Source organism: Mytilus californianus, unplaced genomic scaffold, assembly GCF_021869535.1.
Source record: "Mytilus californianus isolate M0D057914Y unplaced genomic scaffold, xbMytCali1.0.p SCAF_5, whole genome shotgun sequence".
NCBI classification, from domain to species: domain Eukaryota; kingdom Metazoa; phylum Mollusca; class Bivalvia; order Mytilida; family Mytilidae; genus Mytilus; species Mytilus californianus.
The window spans coordinates 30,551,644-30,571,543 of record NW_026262701.1 but is presented as its reverse complement, the minus strand read 5'-3'; the positions used below and the strand labels follow the sequence as shown (position 1 = coordinate 30,571,543).

Sequence of the window (19,900 nt, the reverse complement as noted above, 5' to 3'; positions counted from 1 at the left end):
CTTATTTTACACACAAACATATTTAACCCCACCACACTCTATAGGTGCCTGTCCCAAAGTAAGGAACTTGTAATTCAGGGATAGTCGTTGGTTGCTGTCTTTCATATTTGTTTTTCGTTAATTGTTGTTTACATAACACAGACCGTGAGTTTCCTCGTTAGAATTTTTCAACATTTTGTCACGTCGGGCTTTTTTTAAAATAGCTGACTATACGATATGGGATTTGTCCATTTCAATTGGACTGCGGTGTATAGTTCATTTCGCATCTATTTCTACTCTGACAACTTTAAATAAACAACTGGCTTATATTGTTGATTGATTTGGGGGTATGAATGAATTTCCACGTCACACAGCCGTCTTAATATGATGATTTCCTTATATTTATGATGGTGACATGTAAAGAACATGTATTTATTTTTTGTTGACGTAGGCAGTAATCATGTTGTATTTCCTTGTGATGAATTTGACATTAATTTATTTTCCTAACACTTGTTTTATAAGTTCAGACGTGAACGACCGACCACTTGAGAGCCAGGTAAAAGTTGTGTTATTTTGTATAATTAATTAATCTTTCTACATATATTTTTTTGGTAATAATCATCTATTCTTTCTACACATTTTATCAAGAATATAAAAATAGGCTGTACTTTTTAACATGTGAGCGTTAAAACATTGTGACATAATTGTGATTAAATTTGTTGACGTCTTTATGATAGAACTTACATTATACACGGAAACAGATACACGCACAGACATAATATTTATACATATCCAATTAGGCGTATAAATTTTGTAAATACTAACGATGTTTATGATCACAGGCGTTTGGGAAATGGATCCCCTTTTTCTAAAAATTTATTTCTGCTTTTTTTTTTTTTTTTTTTTTTTTATATATTCTTTGAAATTTTACCGTCTTTACACTAACGTTTCCTTGCTCTTTTTCATACGATATTCCAATGACAGTAGTTTGTAAAAACGTATACCAAAAATACCGAACTCCAAAGCAATACCAAAAAGGGAAGTCCATAAAAACAGATAAAATTAAACGCTATCAATCAACGGAACAAGTGAACTAAATTTCAACCCTCTATTATAGTTTTCCAGGGTCAAACTTTATTAACTAATGTTATTGTAATATCGTATGGAAAAGAGAAAAAATACACTAGATAAGTAATATTTACTCAAAAAACAGTAAAACAAAACAAAAAATAAGAAAAAGAGGAGTCCGTTCCCCCAAGAGCCTGTGCTTTATGATAACAAAATTGTGTCATGGTTTCAGGTATTTTCGGATAATGTATGTGCTATAAATCGTAATGACGTTTAAGAAGAGGAGCCAGTCTGTACTACAACATCTACTCAGTAACGTCCTACCGTACAGTAACTTCCCTTTCCGAGATCATAGCAAAGGAAGCTCGATGTTTCCCATAAATGTATGTTCCATTGAAAAAGTACAATGACGGACAAATAAAGAAATATGTCATATGATTAACTTCTTTCAATTTTATCCATCTTGAACAATAGTCACCTCCAAAACCATATTTATTTCTAAATTTTTATATAATTAATCATATGATCATATATATGTTTGGAAACATTTTCTCTTAACTTTAACGATAACAATTTTCATTAATAAACAAATGTGGACACAGATATATATTGGTTGATGGGTGATTTTTTATAATGACTTGTGCAGTTGTGGATTTTGTAGGGAGCCAGCAAGTGCAAAAATCATTTAAAAATCTTAAACTCTGTTGTCTTTTCGGAAGGGCGAATGTGAACAATGCTTTACATTGAAATAGTAAAAGAGATACTTCAGGAAGTCACAGAACTTTAACCATGAAGAACAACTCTTAGGAGAAACACTCTTGGATGGAGAGTTGTCTCATTGGCTCTCATACCACATCTTCATATATCTATTTGACTCCGATCTTAGAATTGCAAGAGGTCATTGGTTCTAACTTAGTGTTCCGGTTTTTCTGACAAAAAAATGCAACCTTAATATAGCAAAGAGTGTTCAAAGTTGTGTTCATAGTGGTAAAATGATCAACCAATCAATGTGCGTGTACACAATCACTGTACATCATATATGTACACGTAGATATTACACAAAATAGCAACACTGGATATAGAGTCAAAATCAGGGAATCTTTGACCTTCAAAAAGTTGGATCAATATCAAAAGCATCTTAAATTTGAAGAGCATTGCACAATTACTTGTTAGCTAAATGTAAATCAAACAAAATGACTACCTTACTGTATAATTGATTGATTGCTGATAGCTTTACGCCGAGTCAGTACTCTATAACATATCATTAACTTTATATTAAGGACAACACCAAAAAATCTGATCAAAAGTAACTTCGAGTTAAGATGTTTAATTTACTAAACTCTGGAAATTCTTACTTATTTTTTCTCGAATTTCAGATGACGCCAAACATTCATCTAATATTATGTTTGCTGGACTAAGTTCACAATTCTGAATATATCATAAAACGTAACATTATGACAAAAAAAGCAGTCTGAACTGAGTCATGAAATGAAAATTATAAATTGCCTTTCATTTACATTTGTCATTTTATTCATTGGAAAAAAGGCTTCCCCCTTAAATGAAAAAGAGCAGGAAAATATAAATTCAATGTAGAAAGTCTTAAGGAAATATTGTATTAATCAACCGAGATGTTTGTATGTAAAGTTTAAAACCCCAATGAGTAACATACATTTTTGTAAGGTATACTCTAATCGTTATATTTCCATTTAAGGATTTTTTTCAAAGCAACATTCCACCGGCCATGATGTAGAGGTGTTAGATGTTTTGGGGATACATTTCATAGCATGCTTCCTTAATAATTGTCTTAATTCATATTTATGAAAGAAAATCTTCCATATGGAAAAAAAATATTTAGTTAAACATGTTTAATCCCGCCACATTTTTGTATGCCTGTTCCAAGTCATAAGTCTGTAATTCAATGGTTATCATTGGTTGCTTATATGGTTCAAAATACACTTTCAGAATGAACACAAACATAACCCCTTCTTAAAGTTAATGGTCCCTCATTTTTTGTGTTTGTATCATGATACATGATTTACTGATTGCTATTTGCATTATGTCCAATGACAATAATTCCATGCATGCTCAGAACGTGAAAAATTAATACAATAGGTAGGTTTACCAGGATGAAGTGGGGGAGAGGAATTATGACTGCCAACTGCCTTGAAACTTACAGAACCACAAAAATGCTGCAAGGGATCGTTATCATACAGAGAGTGTGGCACTCTCTCTGTACGAAGCATTGGATTTTATCCACCTCATTCTGACCCCACGTTCATGATACGTTTATATGAATTCAAAATTGCAAATACCATATCTGCCGGGAAAAGGAATTATTTCTAAGGAAAAGAAATATTTTACAAAATTGATTTTGATTGTTTATGGAAGGTTGAGTAAGGGATAAACTTATAAATTGGCCAGTTGATGTCAGAACCGTGAATTTATGTGGTTAGGCTATATGTTGAGGGGTATATTTGTAAAGAAAAATCAATTGTGGACACCATTGTACACACATCTTTATTGTTAACTTAAGTTTTGGTTTCCCCTAAATATGGAGTAAAATTTGCAATTTAATATTCTACATTCAAAATTAGGTTGGGCCTCAGGGTTGAGCGTTCACAAACATGTTTCATTTTCTGCAACAGTGGTTTAAATCTGTTAATACCGGTGTTCATAAATTAAATCGAATGTTTAAGATAAAGTATCACACAAAAACTGAGGAACGTGTCCAAAGGGTACATAACTTACCGTGTGTCTGTCCAATGTCAAGAGGCTTAATATTATTTAGTTATTCCTATAGATATATCAATTCGAGACGACGGTTACATAATAAAAGGAAGGTAATTATTTTGCTGACCCTAGATTTCTACGATCTCATATCGATCATTAACCAACATTCAGTCAAAATTGCAGTCTATATAATGAAATATGTATGTATTTCGATTCAGAATTGTAAGAAAAATATGCTCACCAAGACGTCAGTGTTCAAGCTGTTTAAATATTTACTTGTGAAGCGGTGACCAATTTGTTTGGTTATGTTATTCTAAACAATAAAAACATGTCCAATATGTCTAATAATCCAGGCCTATAATTTTAGAAATTCCTATTTATGGATGGAATTCACTTGGAAATTATACAAAAATTGGAGGCTAATCGAAAACATTAAACAATGACAAATGTAGCATAGTAGTTATAGACAGATTGGATTGGGTTTCTGTAAATCACTATTATTCAACCATTCCTCCCGACTCTTGGTAAAAATCGGGGTATTCACCACAAACGATATTTTTAGATGTAGTATAAATCAATGAACACTCATCATAATCACGTCGTTTATCAATTCATTTAATGAATAGGCTGTCATAATACAACAAACCAGGTTAAAAGTCAAATTAAACTGAACCGTCTTTTTGTCACCAGTAAAAATAAAATAAGGGCAATATTAGTATACCGCTGTTCAATAGTCATAACTCGATTTAACTGAAACAAATCCGGGTCACAAACCAAAACTGAGGGAAACACATCAACTATAAGAGGATAAGAGGAAACAAAAACGGAACAACAGAAACACTGAACTTCTACAAAAACAAACGCCAACATACATAGAAACGGTCTATGTGATAACAACTGCCATTTTCCTGACTTAATATATGACATTTTAAGACAAAATGGTGGGTTAAACCTGGTTTTATGGCTAGCCAAACCTCCCGCTTATATGGCAATGTTAAAAATACCGTTAAAATGACAACATTACGTGACAGGAAAACAGTACAAATAAATGCAAAAGCATTCATGTCAGAGAAATACATAAATAAATAACATAATAGTACATTTCAACATGTAAAACCAGAGAAGAAAGAAAAACATTGGTTGAAACGTTCTTTCACACAGATACAGCTGGTGCTGCTCAACTTTATATCCATAATAGATAACCAGATTTTTGGTCGGGAACCAGATAAACAGTGTAAACGTCGTTTATAGAATTTACCAATTTTATACGAATTTTTGGGTACGTTCAGAGTATAATTATTATGTGTGTGTGTGTGTGTGTGTGTTACATAATAAATTTCAGTAATTCTAGAGATTAATAAGGAGTTCTATTCTACAGTATATGACTTTTTCCCGCAGAACTTATTTCACTACGTCACAGGGTCAAATCCTGAAAGTCGTAAAACTTAGTGGAACATAACTTTATGAATTAAGCAACCATTTTACTCAATGATAATATGTTCATGACATAAAATGTCAATAATTGCTAAACAGTGTTTTCAATTTTGAAAAAAAAAGAAAACTGAAACATGTTTTAGTTGAATTTGCATTGAAGATTTGATTGACTGATTTTTTTGCATAACGTCTAGTGGCAAATATTTCATGCATACTCAGGACTAGCGTCAGTCAAAAATAACCGCTTAACAGTTTTACAATATCATTGTTTGTCAAATTTGTGTAATATTTAGAATTTGTAACTGATTTACAAAGCAGGGCGTGGAAATATTTTTGTCGCATGTGCATGTCTTGTAAATCAGCTACAAGTCCTAAATCTATAATACTATATATAACTTACAATGTAATAATTTATCAATTTTTCGAAAGATCTGCACACAGTTAAAATAGTCTCCGAGCAAAATGGACGATGCCGGTGAGAGCTTTCTGAATAATAGTTTTTGAAAGATTAAATAGATTTGACCAACAAGAACATTTTTCGAAAGGAAAAAAAAACCATTTTATTGCAAAGCGATTAAGCCTGCAAGTACATATATTTTGGCTGGAAATACTTCGATTAAATAAAAACATAAATTTGTATTAATTTATTTTTGTTTATGTAGTACTGAATACGAATGAAAAGAGATTTTTCGTTTAATTCAAATCGAACGACAACTGCACATACGCTCTACAATGAAGAGTCTATATTATAAGATCTAGTTAAAGTCTAGTCTAGACAAACTAGGAATTAGTTCAACACCAACGAACAAAGATCTAACATTTACAATAAATTCAAAACAGAGAAAAATGTAAAAAAAAAAGGAAAAATAATGACCATTTCAGACTAGCACATAAACATGTGCAGGAGGTGATCGAGTATTGTGAGAACTTCTTATATCCCAGATCAGTGGGAGAACAATTCACGGAGTTAAAAGCACAACAATATGTAACCTAGTTAAGGTGCACTTACTGGTAGCAAATAAAGCTCCGTGTAGTTGATCTGTTAAAATTGAATGACGTCTGGTTACACTTACATGTAAAAGAGAGGTTAAAGTTACCAAAGGTATAACCAAACTCATTAGCTGAAAACAAACAGACAATGCAGTGATCAAATATGAAAAACGACGAAAAGACAAACAACAGTAGACAAAACACAACATAGAAAACTAAAGACTTAGCAACACGAACCCCACCAAAAAATCGGGGTGTCTGATCTCAGGTGCTCCGGAAGGGTAAATATATCTTGCTCGACATGTGATACACGAAATATTTGCCTATATACTTCTAATAGATGTCATATCATATATCGAAGCAATAAATAGAAAGAAAAAGCAAACACGTTCTTTCACGATTGAAAATATGTATATATGAAAATATTCAAATCAGTTCAAGTAAGAAAATGGGATTTCCTGAATGTCTCATCAGTTCTGTTGATTTTTTTCAGTGAAGGAAGATGAATTGTTCAAGTATCATTGTGATAGCTTCAATATCTATTGTGTTTTACCTCAACTATGTTACTGCCCAAGTAAATGTCAACATTGATGGTGGCGGTGGTGGTGGCGGAGGTGGTGATCAAGCTCCAGGTGGAAGAGGTGGCGATATTAATACTAAGATTATCATAAAAGGAGGTGGAAGAGGAGGTAGACGAGGGGGTAGAAGAGGAGGTGGAAGAGGCGTTCAAGGCAGATTAAATAATCAAGGTCGAAGACGAGGAGTACAAAACATCGGGGGTAGAGGGAGAGGACAAGTTGGAGGGAGAGGAAAAGTTGGAGGAAAAAGACAAGTTGGAGGAAAAAGACAAGTTGGAGGAAGAAGACAAGTTAGAGGACAAGGACTAGGCGGGCTTCTAATAAGAGGTCTAAGAAGACAAGTTAGGAGATTACTTGGAAATCCTGTTGGGCCCAGGGTTAGACGATTTTAATTATTTAAATATCCAAAGACAATAAATCTACAAATATCGCATGCTTTGATTCTTTGTCCGAGTCGTGCTTTTTACAATCACATATATATAGGCATTACACTCCCTAGCAAGACTGGATAAACAATCAGTTAGGATCAGAAAACCTTCTACCTTGGATCAATATCAAAAGTATCTCAAATTTGAAGAGTCTTGCACAGTTTCTTTTTAGCTAAACGTTAATCAAACAAAGTGACTATGATATATCATTAATTTTATAGTAAGGACAAAACTATAAAATCTGATGAAAATAACCTCGAGTTAAGATGTTTTATTAAAGTCCGATTTAGTGCTGTCTGAAATTTTAGATGACATCAGACATTGATCCTATTTTCTTTCTAGTGGACTATTCAAATAATACAATTGCAGAATTTTCAAAATTCACAATTCTTAATATATCACGAACTATAAAATTATTACAAAAAGGCAGTCTGAACTGAATCATAAAATGAAAACTCGAAATTGCTTTTCATTTTCATTTTATTCTTTACAAATTCCACCCCTTACGTAAAAAAACAACAGGGAATTATAAATGCGATGTAAAAAGTCTTAGGGGAATACTGTATTAACCGATATATATTGGTATGCAAAGTATGAACATAAAACGAGTAACATACATTGTACATGTAATTTTTTGTAAGTCATGCTGCATTCTAATCGTTATCTTTCCGTCAAAGAATTTTGTTCAAAGCAACATTTCACCCATGATGTAGAGGTGTCATATATGAATTATTGGGAAAACATTCCATAGCTTGCTTCATACGTAATTGCCTTGATGCATATTCAAGAAAATAATCTTTATTCAACTTGTTCAAATCATAAGAATTAACTACCTTCTTAAAAGTATATTCAAATAAACATGTTTAACCCCTCAACATTCATTATGTGGCTGTTTTAAGTCAGGAGTCTGTAATTCAATGGTTGTCATTGGTTGCTGTTTATCATATTTCTTTTTCGTAAATTTATTTGTCATAATTTCATGCGATCAGTTTTCTAGTTTAATTTATTTCCCATTTTGTGATGGTTAGGCCTTTATATAGCATACTACATGTATACAATATGAATTTTGTTCACCGTTTAAGGCTGTACTGTACGGTTACTAATAACAATTTCTTGTGTCCACGTCATCATGACTCTGCTTGATAGTAGTCTCATTGCAATTGGCAATCATACCACATCTCTTTTTTTTTATCATAGTACTGTGTATATCATAAATACAAAAGTAGTCATTTCTTTCTGACCTATGGATAATTCTTTGAGTATTTGCATTAAAATTTCCTATTTTTGTGACAAATAAACAAAATATGCTATGCTTGCATGTCTCGAAATAAACTTTTTATAATAAACAAAACGTAAGCCCTCTCAAAGTTGAATAAATAGTCCCTTATTTTGTTGTTTTGGTATTATGATACACGATTTATTCATTGCTGTTTGCATAATGTATAGCGACAAATATTCCATGCGTGCTCAACACTTGAATAATCCCTTTTGGTTTATAGCTCTTCATTCTTTTAATAAGCTTTGGATTTTTACAAATTTTGGCCTCGAGCATCACTGAAAAGACATTGATTGTCGAAATACGCATCTGACGCAGCAAAGTTGACACCGTTTATGTTATTACTACCACTGGGTCGTTGCCTCTGCTGGTGGACTAATAGTCCCCGGGGGTATCACAACCCCAGTAGCCAATACTACGGTACTGGCATAAAAATGCGGATTTTGTGTTATGAAAATTTGCTGTTATAAAATTTTTGAAATCATTTTCAATCAAGGAATATATCTCCCTCATGCAAAGCTCTGATTCCTTACCCGGCTTTTGGCTATACTTTTTGGCCTTTTTGGTTTATAACTCTTCATCCTTTTAATAAACTTTTCAAATATTTTGGCCTCGAGCATCTCTAAAGAGACATTGATTGTCGAAATGCGCATCTGGTGCAGCAAAATTGGTACCGTGTATGTTATTAAACAATAAATACAACAGGTAGGTCGACCAGGATTTAGTGGGGGAAGGGGATTAGGACGACCATCTGCCTTCCAACTTACAGAACCTCAGAGATGATGCAAGGGTTCTTAAACAAACAGATAGTGTGACACTCTCTCTGCACGCACCATAGGATTTAATCCCCCCTTTTGCATTCTGACGCACAGATATATCTATATGAATTCCAAAATCCAAATATCATATGCGTTTACTAAACAAATGTTTTATTTTAAAAAAGAAGGCAAATGAATCCACGGTTAACAGACTCTGTGAACAAACGGTTGTCGGACAAACATGTTATTTTAATTTTAGTTCATTTATATGTTTTGGAGTTTAGTCCATTTTCACTGAACTAGTACACATTTTTGTTTAGGGGCCAGCTGAAGCCCGTCTCCGAGTGCGGGATTTTCTCACTGTGTTGAAGACCCATTAGTGGTCTTCACGGCTGTTTTCTGCTCTTTGGTCGGGTTGTTGTCTCTTTGACACATTCCTCATTTCCATTCTCAATTTTATGTTTGGAGAACAAACACGATTCAATTGTTTAAGGTTACAAGTATGTGTAAATATTTTTACTTTATGCATAAATGTTGAATTAAAACTATAGGAAAAAAAACTATATTAATGGAGACGAAATATTTTACAAAATTGGTTTTAATTTTTTTTTTTAGTTTAATTGCCTGTACCAAGTCAGGAATATGACAGTGGTTATCCATTCGTTTGGTGTGTTTGAGCTTTTGATTTCCGTTAAGATTTTTCCATGGAGTTCGGTATTCTTTGTTGTTTTACTTTTTACTCTAACTATATATGGAGTAAAATTTATCAAGGTATCCAACTTTCAACATTGGGTTGAGCGCTCATGTTTGGCATCAATAGTTTTAATATGTTAATACCGAAGCTTATATCTTATTAAATCGAATTTGGAACATAAAGTAATAAACAAAACGTCCACAGTGGGCATAAGTTACTTTGTGCGTGTTCAAGGTCAGGAAACTGTAATACTTAGTTATTATTATAGTTCATTCAAATAATAATAATAATAATAATAATAATAAATTCTTTATTTAAAGAGGGTAAACTCAGTTAGTTACAATAAACTAATCTTCCCTAAGGCCCTCACATACAAATTACATACAAATTACAATACAATCAAAAACAGATATTTACACATAGTTTATTTACAGTCAAGTAGTTCAATGTAATATTGTTAACATGATAAGATATAAAGCTGTTCAAGATGTACATGTAGTCAAAAAATCAAATAAAAATAATAAAAAAAAAAAAAAAAAAAATATACAAATACATTGTAGAAAACATAATCAGGACTGTGTTAAATACTTCTTGATACTTTGTTTAAAAGTATAAGTGTTTTGAGGTTTACGCATCTTGTGTGGTAGTCCATTCCATAACATTGATCCAGAATAAACAAAAGATTTCTTAAATAGCTCAGCTTTTGGCTTAGGAACTATCAGATTACCTTGACTGACACCTCTCAAGGAGTAAGGATCATTATCTGATTTCAGTTTAAACTTTTGAACTAGGTACATTGGTGCTTCCATACGCATACATTTATATAGAAGTAAATATTTGTGGTATTTGATTCTATTGACAACTGTCATCCACCCAAGTTTTTTAAATAAGGGGGCTGAGGGGGATAAAGGATCTGCATCTAGAATTAATCCTGCTGCCCTTTTTTGAAGTTTTAAAATTCTTGTTGTCCCTTCATTTTTACATTCACCCCAAATAATACAGCAGTAGTCAATTAGGGGCAGTATATACCCATTGTAATATGTTTTCCTTGGTTTTCATTTTCAATTTTCATTTTTTTCAAAATTGACTTCAACAACAATGTTAATCAATTATAAATATGCGTATGAAATTGACTTCAACAACAATGTTGAAATATGCGTATGAAATTGAAATTCTATAAACGACGTTTATATCGTTTATCTATTTCCAACCAAAAATCCGGTTAACAACTCAATTTTGAGTAGTACGATAGCTGGCAACACTTGTATCTGTATTATTGGAATTTTAAAACTTACACTTATTGTAAAGAGGTTAAGCCTCAAACTCGGTATGCTATTGTTGATATAAATTAGTTTTGGATGACAACGTCTCTTTAATGATCTTTAATGTTCGTCCTGAATATGTATGAAATATTTGTCAATAAACGTTAAGCAAAACATTCAAGCAATCAAACCTTCAATGTAAATTCTACCTAAACATGTTTCAACTTTAATTTTTTTTCAAAATTGACTTCTCTTCTGGTGGAGTTAGACGAATATTATTAATTCTAGTAATCCTTACTCATTAAGAGGTGTCACTCAAGGTAATCTGATAGTTCCTAAGCCAAAAGCTGAGCTATTTAAGAAATATGCGTATGAAATTGAAATTCTATGAAATTCAGGACGAACATTAAAGATCATTAAAGAGACGTTGTCATCCAAATCGACACGACGGTTGCATATTTACGTACGTGCTTGCAAGGCATGTAATAAAATTGTTGACAAAATCGGGGTATTTACCACATACATTTTGTTATGCTCACTTATCATAACTACGTCGTCTATCAATTCATTTAACTAATAGGCTGTCAAATTACAACAAACCAGGTTAAATGTCAAACTTGACCGTCATTTTGTCCCCAATAAAATCTAAAAACAAACAAAAAGTATTGGTTGAACGATTCTAAAGTTATAATACAGATACAAGTGTTGCCAGCTATCGTACTACTCAAAATTGAGTTGTTAACCGGATTTTTGGTTGGAAATAGATAAACGATATAAACGTCGTTCATAGAATTTCAATTTCATACGCATATTTAGGTATGTATAATCAATATGTCTCTGTGTGTGTGTATATCAGTTACCCAGTTAAACTTACATTTTAGCATGGCGATTCTAGCGATTGATAAGGAGTTATATTATAAAAAGGTGTATCATTAGGTGTCATCGACTTTCAGGATTTTCCCCTGTGACTTTGTGAAGAACCTTCAGGTGGAAAAAGTGGAATTTCAATAATTGATTAACATTGTTGTTGAAGTCAATTTTGAAAAAAAATGAAAATTGAAACATGTTTAGGTAGAATTTACATTGAAGGTTTGATTGCTTGAATGTTTTGCTTAACGTTTATTGACAAATATTTCATACATATTCAGGACGAACATTAAAGATCATTAAAGAGACGTTGTCATCCAAAACTAATTTATATCAAAAATACCATACCGAGTTTGAGGCTTAACCTCTTTACAATAAAATATTATTTTCTATCGAATATTATGGGCGACGCGGGGTGAGAAAATTAAAGACTGAGCAACACGTACCCCACCAAAAAAACGTGGTGATGTCAGGTGCTCCGGAAGGGTAAACAGATCCTGCTCGACATGTGCCACACCAACTTCTAATAGATGTCATATATCGAAGCAATAAATAAAAAGAAAAAAAGCACACGATTTTTCACAATGCTCATTGATATTGTGTATACATGAAAGTTTTCAAATCAGTTAGCTCCCTAATATCTTATCAGTTCTTGGTTTTTTTTCAGTGAAGGATTATGAATTGTTCAATCATTATTGTGATAGCCACAATATCTATTGTGTTTTACCTCAACTCTGTTACTGCTCAAGTAAATGTCGACATTACTGGTGGTGGTGGCGGCGGCGGAGGTGGTGATCAAGCTCCAGGCGGAAGAGGTGGCGATATTAATACTAAGATTATCATAAAAAAAGGTGGAAGAGGAGGTAGAAGAGTGGGTAAAGGAGGTAGAAAAGGAGGTAGAAAGGGAGGTAGAAGAGGAGTTAAAGGCAGATTAAATAATCAAGGTGGAAAACGAGTAAAAAATATTGGGGGCAGAGGGAGAGTACAAGTTGGAGGGAGAGGAAAATTTGGAGGGAGAGGACAAGTTGGAGGAAGAGGACAAGTTCGAGGACCAGGACGAAGCGGGTTTCAATATAAAGGATTACTGGGATATGCTGGTGGAGTTAGTCGATTTTAGTTATTTAAATTTCCAAAAGCAATAAAACTTCAAATAATCATATTTTTTTGTTTCTATGTCCGAGTCATGCTTTTTACAATCGCAATACAGTGATGCCTTCATATAGAAACCCGAGATTGTAGTAATTAACCTTTGTATACCTTACCTGTTTACTACGAGTGTCTCTACTTCTACTTCTATATCATCTGCAAATAGTTATTGATATGCGAAATGTAAATAATATGTGAATACATGGGGATATGATGTATGGTTGTAAATAAGATAGGCATACTTAAGAGAGATGAAAGTTTTAAAGTTAAAGGCTAATCTAATCTTATGACTATGTTATGGTTATTCTCTTTTCTTTTAAAGGTTTTGCATCATACTTGGCAGTCCATTTAGGATTGCGTGCTTTATCCTTACTTGTAAATTTTCGTGCAACATATATTCACGAGTACGTATGTTTTACTACAGCATTAGTTATTGCATAAGTAATAAGTGTGTGTCTCTCTTTGACTGATGGTTTTTAATTTCCAACTTCGTATGAATTAAAAAAATTAAAAACGCGAGTATGTGGTTTGTTTATACCGGTATTGCATAGGATGAAAACATTCTAGACAAGTGCTACTATACGGTACGGGTTTTCACAGTGTTGAATGCCGTTCTGTAACCTATATTTCGTTACTTACATCCACGTCATTTGAAATCCGGTGAATGCTGGGGGACATTTATCTCAATGGCAATCATCACTGGTCTTTATTTTTAATATATTACTTTTTTAATATGTGAATAAGAGAAAACAAGTTGTTTACATGTATTAATTTTCTATTCGACAAATAATTCATAACGCAAAACTTTGATTTTTGTGAAACATGAAATAAATTATTACCGAGTCTATCAATTAGATTAATTATTAATTTGCTACCATTCTAAATATGCTGGTAATATTTAACAGCGACCTTTACGCAACTCCCTCAGGCCAAGTAGATGGATTTGGCTATTGCTTTAGGCACTTTTTGGTCACATAGCTCTTCAACTATTTCGGTCCTTATACATCCTCGGCTTTCAAATATTTGTCTTTGAGCGTTCCTGATGAAGGTCAATCCAGAAAAGCTTTGGACGCATGAAATTAATAACTTGTTGTTTTCATTTATTTTATTTAGAAAACTACAATTATTCAATCATAAAATGAAAAAAGATTGGCAAATTCGTCGTTTGGAGAAGATTTTCTATTTTCTCATTTTTCTACAGTTAATGTTTATATATCAATCCTTTGAAAAACGTCGTCAAAATTCTTTAATCATCGTTGGATGTTTTCATTTTTTTTTTTTTTTTTTTTATATATATATAAAGAAAGAAAGAATGTGTGTGTATCTTATTTTAGGAAGGTAACGAACTACGTTGCTAAAAGAAGAAGAAGGTATTGTTCGAATGGTATTTTTAGATTAATACATCATGTCTTTGATAAGTCAAGTGGATTAGTCGATTGGAATTTTATGAGCACCAATTGTGGATGTTTCTTGACTCGTATAAAGAAGGCTATATGAAAAGAACATTGAAACATGAACATTATTTATAATTTCATGAATTTAGTTTCCAAATTGTGATTTTTCCTTTCTCTCATGCTTTGGCAATTTAACCCTTTCTGGATAAATTGTTTAAAAACAATTCAATCAACGTGTGGGCGTCGATGATCACAGTAAGTGATTGGCTAAGTTAAAAGGTTATAACCTTTATCAGCTCTCTGGATCAATCGGAATGTGGTAACAGGTATTAGAGAAAGTGACAACTTTAAGTGTATGACGTAGAAATCAGGAACCTGGAAGGCACTGGAAAAAAAATTTCTTTTATTAAAAATGATTTTTTTTATAATCATAAGAGAAACAGATTCGTACACAGGTACTCGTGGATTATCGGATCTATCCAATCTCAATACTTAAATTATCGATTGTCAAATCTAAACTTCAAAAACTGCTTTTTTCAATTATATAGTAATTAAAGTGGAAATTGTAGCCCTCATCATAATTGATTCGCTACATGTTTGACAACTTTATAATACGAAGGGTTCCTCATTCGGTTCTGATTTTGTGTTTGCTGTTCTTATAAATCTCCTTCGACGGTTGATCCGTACACTTGTCACTTGGTTTTGATTTGTTTCGTTTTCTTATTTTGTTTTGTTTTCTCACTCTCGTTTGATATCTTTGCCTCTTTTTACAACTATGCTACTAAAAGAAGAGACCGATTACATTCAGCCGCAACTCCTATGAAACCATACAATGTCGGATATATTTGTGATATGACGTATAAATATAGTGTTTTGTACTTCCTATATTTGTCTTTGAAACAATCTTTTTTCCTCAGAAAACGCCAATTTTTGAGAAAATATCCACATTCGGAGACCGTTATCGATCCGTGTCTCATACGCTTTCGCGCATGCTCAGTCTACGTACTGCCCGACATCTCGGCCCACGGCCAACTCGCACCACTCACACACTCTCACTAATTATTACAACTTGCATCACTTTATCAAACTCGCACCACTCATAAAAAAAGAAATATAACAAACTCGAAGAAATGTGTTTAATCATTAGATAGTTTTCTTCTTCTCTTATTAAATCCTCCTTTCTCGGAGCACCCGTGTCACACAGAGACAGAACTCGCACCACTCGAAAAAAAATCTACAAACTCGCACCACTGAAGAAATGTTTTAAATCATCAGAGAGTTCTAGATTGTTTTCTCTTAGTTTTTTCCTCAGTTCTTGGAGCACCCGTATCACACAGAGACAGAACCTGACTCGTACCTTTCGAAAAAAAAAAAGAAATACTACAAACTAGCAACACTGAGAAAAGATTTAATCATCTCTGTTCTAGGTTGTCTTCTTCTCTGAGTTATTTCCTCCGTTCTAGGAGCACCTGTGTAACACCGAGACAGAAGCTACTAATTGGACATTCAAACTCCTATGGAAGAAGAACTGACAAACTAATAAAAACTATCAACATAATGCATCAGTGCATAAAAACAGTTTTAGAAACACAAAACCAAGCTGTGTATGACCATAAACATTTCAAGTAGTCTTTAAGCCGCGCTTGTGCGTGTTTTTTCTAGTCTAATTAAAACCAAGAGGTATATGTTATATCCGCTAACTGCGTGTTACGTAGAACTTTATTAAACACACTAAATGTATACTCTGAGACTACAACACCTGCATAAAACAAAATATTCCTTGAATTATCACAATATATGTCTTGTGTATGATTGATTGATTAATTGATTGATTGATTGATTGTTGTTTAACGCCAATTTCAACACTATTGTGCTATTTCGTAGCGGTCAGTTTTTATTGGTGGAGGAAGCCGGAGTGCCCGGAGAGAACCACCGACCTTCGGTATGAAAACTGACAATCCTAGTCAATTAAGAATCGAGTCGAGTGCACCTGCCCCGTCCGGGATTCGAACTCACAACCTCAGTGTTGACTGGCTAGTGATACAGTAGTTCGACTACTTAGACCACTCGACCACCGAGGCCCCTCTTGTGTATGATGAAGTGGCATTCAACTATATATATATATATATAAATAGAACATAACATTCAGTTAAAAATACTGGTACTCAGACGTACAAACTGAGTGATGCAGACTATCACTTTGTCTACATGAACTGATTACATCATCTAAAATATCAAAACTATCACTAGCTGAGTACCTTAAAATTTTGCACCTTGAAGACACTGAGAGAATTTTTGGTCCTTCCATTAAAAGGTAATTGGTAATATTTGCCTGATCATAATGATGGCATTTTCCAATCCGGTAATTAAACGACGTTCAACATTTGTTTACCATGGTGTATTCAAAAGTATCCATTTTCTAATTTCAAGATTTCAAGATATGTTACACATAGATTTCATTTAGGTGTATATCATTTTTAATGCTTAATAATTTTGAGTTATGAATAATGTTTGAAATGATGTAATTTGCTGCTATAACGAAATAAAAAAATACTGACAGAGGAATCAAGTACAATAAAGATCGACAGACAACGCAATAGCTAAAAAGACAACACAATAGCCAAAAAGACAACACATTGGCCGAAAAGCCAATACATTAGCCGAAATAACAAAACGAAAGTAAAAATAAAACAACACATTAGCAAAAAAGACAACATAATCACAGAAAGACAATACAATAGCCGAAAAGACAACACAAAAGCCAAAAAGACAACGCATTAGCCGAAAAGACATTGCATTAGCAAAACTAGACAAAGTGATGCCCCCGCACTCCACTCTAAAGTAACTGTATTATAACAATGTCAATGTAGGACTTTCTTTGAGATATCATTGTGTCTTGGAGATACAAATGATGCCCCCGCAGATGCAAATTGTTATTTCAAAATAAAAAAAGTTCAGCATCGGAGCAAATAGGTCTATGGTTCACTGTAGGATGAGTTATCCGGAAACGCTATGCACCTCTTATGCAAGTAAATACTCCAAAAATGACAAAGTTCAACTATCTCTTAAAAGAGCAAATATTAATAAAAATCAAATCCCTGAGCACATGCACATCTTCAATATATGTACAAGAATTCAGCAAAGTGAAAACTTCATAGCATTTAAACCGTAGGATTAGTTATCCGGAAACGCTATGCACCTCTTATGCAAGTACATACTCCAAAAATGACAAAGTTCAACTATCACACAAAAGAGCAAATACCAATAAAAATCAAAATCCTGACACAATCACACCTTCAATATATGTACAAACAGCCAGCAAAGGGAAAACACTCCAAGCATTTAAACTTTAGGAGGAGTTATCTGGAATAACTACATGTATATACCCATAATGGGACAGATGACCGGACGGACTGACGGAAGGAGAGATGGAAGGACTGACGGAAGGACGGACAGACGGACGGACGGACAGGGGTAAAACAATATGCCCTCCAACTTTCGGTTGCGGGGGCATAAAATACAACATAATAGCTGAAAGACAACTTTATAGGCAAAAAAACAACACAATAGCCGAAAAGACAACATAATTACCAAGAAGACAACACAATGGTCGAAAAGACAAATCTATAGGTGAAAAGACTCAACTATTACAAAGAAACTTTAAATTGAGCCGCAATGACCACACCGAAAACTTTTGATGAGCTCATGTGCTCCGGAAGGGTCAGTAGTTCATGTCCCATAGTTACATAGACTGTGTAACTCTTGTTGAATCGATAGATAATCCATTTTACGCGATTCGGCATGCCACACTAGCGGATTGATAAATGGCTTTTGTGAAAGCTAAATTAAAGATATCATTGAATTCAATATCCATCTGTATTTGTCAATTAATTAAACATAAACAATGACCGAATGTGAAAGTTTGAAATGAAATATGGTTGTGGAGGACTAAAAAAAGGTAAACAAGACTGTTACCAGTAGTAACAACATAGACATTAAAAACAAAATAGAACAACTAACTTGTACACAAGATATAAGGGTCAACCAAAGCATGATTGCATATACTAAACTCACTAAGGAATAACTTCATATTTGCCCTTTGTAACCCTTCGTGCAATAGTTTCCTTGTAGGTAGTAACCCCTTTTCAAAGTAGTATGATAGAAAACGCAAGCCCATGAATAATGTATCAACTGGGAGATGCTGCTTTTACACAGAAATGGAAAGTTCATAATTGGAACATTAAAATCATCTCTTCTCTCGTAAAATTTAGTTCTCAACCGACACTCGTTGTCAATTTCTAGATTTAGGTCAGCTTAAAGTTTATCTTCTTTATCGAAATTTCATTCGGATCGATGTAGTCAACATAGTCATATAACTTTTAATTATTAAGTTAAAAGACACCATATTTATATCGGAACGTAAAGATAAAGGATAATTTCAGCTTCCTTTCATACTTCCTGGGAAGTTCCTAAAAAGTCTGCCTCAAAAAAGTAAACGAACAAGTCTGTAAGCAGAAAGCACATTTGGTGGACATATGAATGTCGATTGTTTGCTACAGTGCATATTTTAACATATAGGTCTACTTGAATGAGTTAAGAAACATGTACATGGGCATTGATTTAGCTTATATTGTTTACTCATATTCGAAGAGGTAAATGTTGAGTAATAAACGTCAGACAACATTTCTACGGTAGTCAGTGGAATACACGATTATCAAAGGACCAGAGCTCTTATTGCTGCTCCCAATATTGACAGTTTCTTTGGCAGTTCTAATGGATTGGCATCTGAAACCAATATCATGTAAGCTCTTACTGTTGACTTGAAAGGTGCTCATTGATATTCGCGAAGGAATTTACATAGGTTCTTAAAGGCGTTTGTGGTATATATAGTGGTACATTACTGGTGACACCTTTCTTCAATAATGGCATTCAGTGCTTGATATTATAATCGTATTACTGTCAACTAGATAAACAATTAGAACAATTATAATGCACTCAAACTGGAATTGAATTTTAATTGCAGCATTATTATGTTGGGTGCAGGTTTCACAATTCTTTCTTTAAAATCCATAAAAAACTTAAGACCATGAAACATGAAGTAGTTTTTTAAAGAATGGAATTTTCAAGATACTGCTTTACTCAAAACATACTCGAAATAGGTATGGTTTACTTGTGCCAGCGTTTTGTTGTCCATTATCGGGATATTACCGGTTGAATAGGCCGATGAGCGCATGCGCTTTCTGAACTGACGGTTTTTGTACGTAATACATCAGTTGTTATACATGTACATGTGTAC

At 33.4% G+C, this 19,900-nt stretch overlaps 1 protein-coding gene across 1 annotated transcript; it reads left to right on the top strand.

Annotated features, from left to right (window-relative positions):
- Nucleotides 1-436: 436 nt before the first annotated feature.
- LOC127700418 (ctenidin-1-like) lies at nt 437-7,210 on the top strand. Its single transcript, XM_052203862.1, has 2 exons — nt 437-535; nt 6,695-7,210. The coding sequence occupies exon 2, from the start codon at nt 6,704-6,706 to the stop codon at nt 7,169-7,171; it is 468 nt and encodes a 155-aa protein (XP_052059822.1). The 5' UTR covers nt 437-535; nt 6,695-6,703; the 3' UTR covers nt 7,172-7,210.
- Nucleotides 7,211-19,900: the final 12,690 nt, after the last annotated feature.